Source organism: Ascaphus truei, chromosome 10 (assembly GCF_040206685.1).
Source record: "Ascaphus truei isolate aAscTru1 chromosome 10, aAscTru1.hap1, whole genome shotgun sequence".
NCBI classification, from domain to species: domain Eukaryota; kingdom Metazoa; phylum Chordata; class Amphibia; order Anura; family Ascaphidae; genus Ascaphus; species Ascaphus truei.
In genome coordinates, this window is record NC_134492.1 from 12,936,215 (window position 1) to 12,942,249 (window position 6,035).

The window sequence follows — 6,035 nt, forward strand, 5'->3', positions numbered from 1 at the left end:
ACACACACACACACACACACACACACCCTTACTACGTAAGAAAGTCTAGATTACCCAACGCTATTGTATAAGTTATTTATTTACATTGGCTCCTTTTGAGCTTAGTTTCAACGCGTTGAGGGGCTGTTTCAGGTCAAAATTCACAGAGGAAAAGAAATAATGTAGTCCGCGTATCCCATGGCCGCCTATTACACCGATTTTATGTGAAACGTTTTGTTTTTATCGTTACGTTTTAGCAGCGCCCCCACATGGAAAGTTAAAGGATTTTTTTTACATAATTGGAGCCTCCGGTGCTATTCTCCCGGCAGAGTTACCGGTGAATGTCCCGCGATCCTCATGTAACGTGGCCGGCAATGTTGGGGTCGCCAGGTGCACAGTATTGAATCGGACAGTCTGTATTTGGACACTGTCCAGTAAAACATTAGGAGGTAATACATTACATACATTAGTGAAAATCCCTTTGGTTTCAATGGGAATTCATGTTTTTCCTTTGGAAATTCGGTGACATTGTTTTGCCGCGATGCCTATTAATATTAGGATTCAAAATTAGAATGATATGACATTATTTAGGAATGAAATATTCCAATATAGTGACAAAACTCGCTCATGCAGCCACCTCCGGCGTGGAATCCTGCAGCAAATGCCAATTATCTGCATGAGAGACTCAACTAGGATGGGGGTGGGGATGAAATTCTGATGTATACTTACTCCCAACCTCAATATCTATCCCACAGACTAATTTGTCGCAGGCTGTATAGCAGGTGTACGTTGTTCCGGGCGGGGAGAGGTTGTTTTCGTTCACGCTGGTTGAATTGGTTTCATGCACTTGCTTTAGCTCTGATTTGTTGAAAGTGTTAGATTTCACAATTTTAAGACTTTGGGGTTTGTGCCCGCAGCTCACAACCTTCATCAGCGAACAGGTGATGGTGACGGAGGATCCCACAGGTAGCACTTTGGCGGGATTGGCTTTCATCATTCCCATTGTACATGTCTCTGCGAAGAAACCCGCTAACACAGATTTTGGAGTTAAACTTTACTCTCATTGTCCCGTCATTGTTTTCACACGAAGCATTGTCAACTACGTGCATTTTGCCCAAAGCTCATTAGCAGATACAATGTCACTGACAGATAATAATAATAATTATAATAATTATAATAACTTCATTTCATATAGTGTTTTTCTCCCAATCGGACTCACAATTACAGTATAGCGCGCGGTAGGCAGCACATAGGAATGTTGCAGGCACAGGTCCCTGTCCCGTGGAGCTTACACTCTATGTTTTGTGGTGCCAGAGGCACAGGGAAATAAAGTGACTTGCCCAAGGTCACAAGGAGCCGACACTGGGAACTGAACCAGGTTCCACCTGCTTCAAACTCAGTGTCAAAGACTGAGCCACTGATTGAAGCAATGCTATCCTGAAAACCTGACCTGTTGGTGGCCCTTGAAGACTGGAGTTGGCCGCCCCTGTGTTACAAGCTTTCGAACCTCTCAGGGCAACCAGAAGAAGGAATGTTACAGGTTCGAAAGCTTGTAACATATCAATTAGTTAATTAGTCCTATAAAAGGTATCTTACCACCGACTCCCTCTCCTTTAAATAATACCAAACGCCCCCGCGTGCACGCGCCATGAACAGCGGTTTCTTATTTGCCTCATTAAGTGAGAAATGACTATTCTGATTGGCAACAAAGTCTTCAGACTAACCTGCTTCGGTCTTGATTAGAAGATACATCACGAGAATATTAAAGATAATCCGCGACATCCGAAATCCACTCTCCATAAGCAAAACATTTGTCTGTTCCTCGTGTAACTCGCGATGTCACTCGGGGGAACTGACTTCTTTTTAGCAGGTTCCCCAATCACCCTGCAAAAAAGAAAAGGGACTATTGATCATTACAGTATATAGATCACACTTAAATATGGCAATCATGCCATGAAATTGACACTTATACAACAGGTATTGTGAACATGTGTCAATTAGTTACAGTTTATCATAGTGCAGGGCACTTACTCTGTCCCATGTATGTCAGCATGTGATATGTAAAGTGGTTCTATTGAGCAATAGAGAACATTACTGTATGTGGTATTATTGTATGAGATGTTACACAGTGCAGCATCTTCACCAATTGTTCTGTTTTTGTGCATCTCTAACTCAATATTTTTAAGATAAATGAATTTTACTTACATGTAAATATTGAGTGTTGTGAGTTTGATGGTCATGGCAGGTTTGTTATCATAAGCTTATTATAGATACATAGAATCTGTCTTTCCTTCTTATAGTATAAACATTTGGAATATTGCTCATAACTATGTAACCCTTTTTTATTTATCAGGATCACACGCTCTTATATCAAAGTACAACACCGTGGTTTCATTTCTTTCATGTATTTGGGTCACTTGTGATACATATTTATGAATCATTTAGATGGTGTGTCCATCAAATATGTTTCTAAAAATAAAACATTCATCCTTTTATCGTATTGTCGCTTTAACATTTCCAAACGGTGTGTGCTGTGGTAGTCAGATAACATGTTCGTATCCACACTTCCGTCACTGCTTATTGATAACTTTGTATCAGAGAGACAATGTGATTTCCTGGGCGAGCTGAAATCTGGAGATAGCGAGGGGTATTCAACAGGAGTTCAGCCTGTATACCAGGGGTTCTCAAGACCCCCTAACAGGTCAGGGTTTAAGGATATCCCTTTGTCAGCACAGGTGGCTCAATCAGTGGCTCCGTGGCTGAAGCAGGGACTTATTGAGCCACCTGTGCTGAAGCAGGGATAGCCTTAAACCCTGACCTGTTTGTGGCCACTGAAGTTGGAAACCCCTGCCTAAGAGGCATTCCCCTGTGTATTTCCAAGTATTTTAAACACTAGAGGTAAATAAAGGACCTGCCCCGATGGCATGCACCCACGAGTTCTTAAAGAGCGACATTCAGTAATAGCCAAACCATTACATGTAATATTCAAGGACTCCGTTTCCACAGGCTCAGTACAAAAAAACAAACAAAAAATGCTTGTTACATTAAAATTTTAATTTAGAGTTGATTTTTTTTTTTTTTAAATGCTGCAAGTATTTTTTCATAGTGCAGAACTGATTTATTTAATTAAAAAAAAAAAACACATGTAGGATATTGCTTGGTCTGCAGCTTTAAGGTTGGAGGGAAGGAGATTTCACCAGCAACAAATAAATAGTTCTTTACAGTAAGGGCCGTTACAATTGGGAATTCATTATCCATGGGGACGGTGATGGCAGATACAATAAATATCTTCTTTTTTTTTCAAGTTGTACATCCTTTTTAGAAAGGAAAGGTATACACGGATATGCGAAATAAGTAAACATGGGAAGGATGATGATCCAGGGAGAAATCTGATTGCCAATATTGGAGTCAGGAAGGAATTTATTTTCCCCTTATGAGACATCATAACCCACTGGGGTTTTTTTTTTGTTTGCCGTCCTCCGAATCAAAATAGTATAAATACAAATATAAGTATCTGTCGTCTAAAGTTCATGTGGTTGAACTGGCAAATGTATTTTTTAGCAATCTCATCTACTTTGTAACTCAAACATTTTTCAACTATGTTTATTATATGGAGTTTCCATTCTGATTGCACAAATAGTGACTGGTCCGGTGTTAGCTCGTGGCTAAGCTTTTGTAACAAAAAAAAAGAGAAGAATAACAATAATGTAGAAATGATACCTTACTCTTATATAAGGGTATATATCAGTATAACTTCTACCTTACTCTTATATAAGGGTATATAGCAGTATAACCTTACTCTTATATAAGGGTATATAGCAGTATAACCTTACTCTTATATAAGGGTATATATCAGTATAACTTCTACCTTACTCTTATATAAGGGTATATAGCAGTATAACCTTACTCTTATATAAGGGTATATATCAGTATAGCTTCTACCTTACTCTTATATAAGGGTATATAGCAGTATAACTTCTACCTTACTCTTATATAAGGGTATATAGAAGTATAGCTTCTACCTCACTCTTATATAAGGGTATATAGCAGTATAACTTCTACCTTACTCTTATATAAGGGTATATATCAGTATAACTGTTACCTTACTCTTATATAAGGGTATATAGCAGTATAACTTCTACCTTACTCTTATATAAGGGTATATAGCAGTATAACTTCTACCTTACTCTTATATAAGGGTATATAGCAGTAACCTTACTCTTATATAAGGGTATATATCAGTATAGCTTCTACCTTACTCTTATATAAGGGTATATAGCAGTATAACTTCTACCTTACTCTTATATAAGGGTATATAGAAGTATAGCTTCTACCTCACTCTTATATAAGGGTATATAGCAGTATAACTTCTACCTTACTCTTATATAAGGGTATATATCAGTATAACTGTTACCTTACTCTTATATAAGGGTATATAGCAGTATAACTTCTACCTTACTCTTATATAAGGGTATATAGCAGTATAACTTCTACCTTACTCTGTTCTTTTTTTTGCTGTCAGTTTTTTTTTCTCCATCTTTTTCATATATTTAATGTATGAGTCAGCTGTCCCTTAAAAGGTTGATACATTTCATTGCTTAATTCATTTCACACTTTTCTTTTCTTGGGTGTGAAGGGACAATTGACAAGCAAACTTCCAGTAACATTTTTTTTGGGAAACCCAGAGAAATAAAGCACTTTTATAGATGTTTCAGCGTAACTTTATGTCAACGTGAAATTTTGATCCAGTTCTAGTTTGTTTTGTAATTTCGATCCCAACGCATCGCTGTGTCTCTATGAAATATGGCGATCCGGAAAACCCAGAGTGAACTCCGATATCAGCATAATGTGGAATTATGTATGAATATCTTTATTTTATTTATATAGCACCCACAGCTGTACTTAGCGCTTTACAAGAGAGACAATACAGGGAATTAAATATAATAAGTGCAACAAATAAGATCAGACAATAGGAAAGGAAATCCCTGCCCCGGAGAGCTTACAATCTAAGTGGGAGACAATTATAACCCATTCCGTTGTAGTGAGTAGAAGTGTTCTTCTGACTATTAGGCGATGTGAGTGTAAAACTATATCCTTATGTTAGCTGGCTTATACTAGGTGTAAGGAGGATATGTGATATGCAAGAAGCATGGTCACCTATTAAATAAACAAGCAGCCAGGCACCTACCTGTGACAGTGACCCGCCTGGAGTCCGTTAGCTGTAAGAAGCTTCTCACACACCCCGTGCTCTCAGCACAGCCGTGATCATACTCAATGGATCCCCCGCACAGCACAGTGTATACTGTACACCTCTCCTCTGCCTGTGTCCCCCCAGCTTTATGACTGTTTAAATGACACCGCAGAACGCGATTAGTTCCCTCTCAGCAACGTGTGGTCTGATCTGCTGATCTCCTCTCACACATGCTCAGCCAAAGAACCACAAGTGATTAATGCAGATACTGCTCCTCCTCTGTGACAAGCAGCGAGCAGTCTCCCCGCCCAGCGTGGTGACAGCAGTGTGTCCCTCTGCGCTTTCTCTGCGGGGGAAACGGAGCTGCAGCCTCCTTGCTTTAGGGATCAACAATAAACTTCATATATTGATTAGGGATGGGGCTGGAATAATAAATGCAAGCGGATACATTATTTCTTCCGTTTCGTTTCTTTATTTAAAGCAGCAAATGAAAATCTCACATTGCGAGCACAGTCACACGTCTCAGGCAGGTCTGCTACCCTGCTCTTCCCCATTATCTCTTAGCATACAGCGCTTCCACTGCAACTAGGGATTCTGGGTAAAGATAAGCAAATGAGCACACTGTGTGTCACCTTTTGCTTCTTATCCATTTTAACATGGAGCCCTACAAGCTTATTCCTGCCGCATTACACAGCTTTCTCAGCACAGCCTGGGTTAAAGAATTGCAAGCGGAATTATTTAGTGCAGCGAAGAAATTAGTTTATTTTTCATTGTTTCCTAGCACCTTTTGTCTTACAAAAACACTACTACTAAGCGAACCCCTTACCAAATGGTTTTGGGGCAACCGCAAGGACTCACTTGTGCT

At 39.3% G+C, this 6,035-nt stretch overlaps 1 protein-coding gene across 4 annotated transcripts in view; it reads right to left on the reverse strand.

Annotated features, from left to right (window-relative positions):
- Positions 1–5,538, reverse strand: part of LOC142503527 (interleukin-12 receptor subunit beta-2-like) — a 29,548-nt gene extending 24,010 nt beyond the window's left edge. For all 4 annotated transcript variants that reach the window (XM_075615864.1, XM_075615866.1, XM_075615863.1 and 1 more), the window contains exons 1-3: positions 5,168–5,538; positions 1,704–1,863; positions 709–1,008 (exon numbers count right to left, since the gene is read on the reverse strand). In XM_075615864.1, the coding sequence (XP_075471979.1) occupies positions 709–1,008; positions 1,704–1,779 (376 nt within the window). In that variant the 5' untranslated portion in view covers positions 1,780–1,863; positions 5,168–5,538. The remainder of the gene's footprint in view (positions 1–708; positions 1,009–1,703; positions 1,864–5,167) is intronic.
- Between the last annotated feature and the right edge of the window lie 497 nt (positions 5,539–6,035).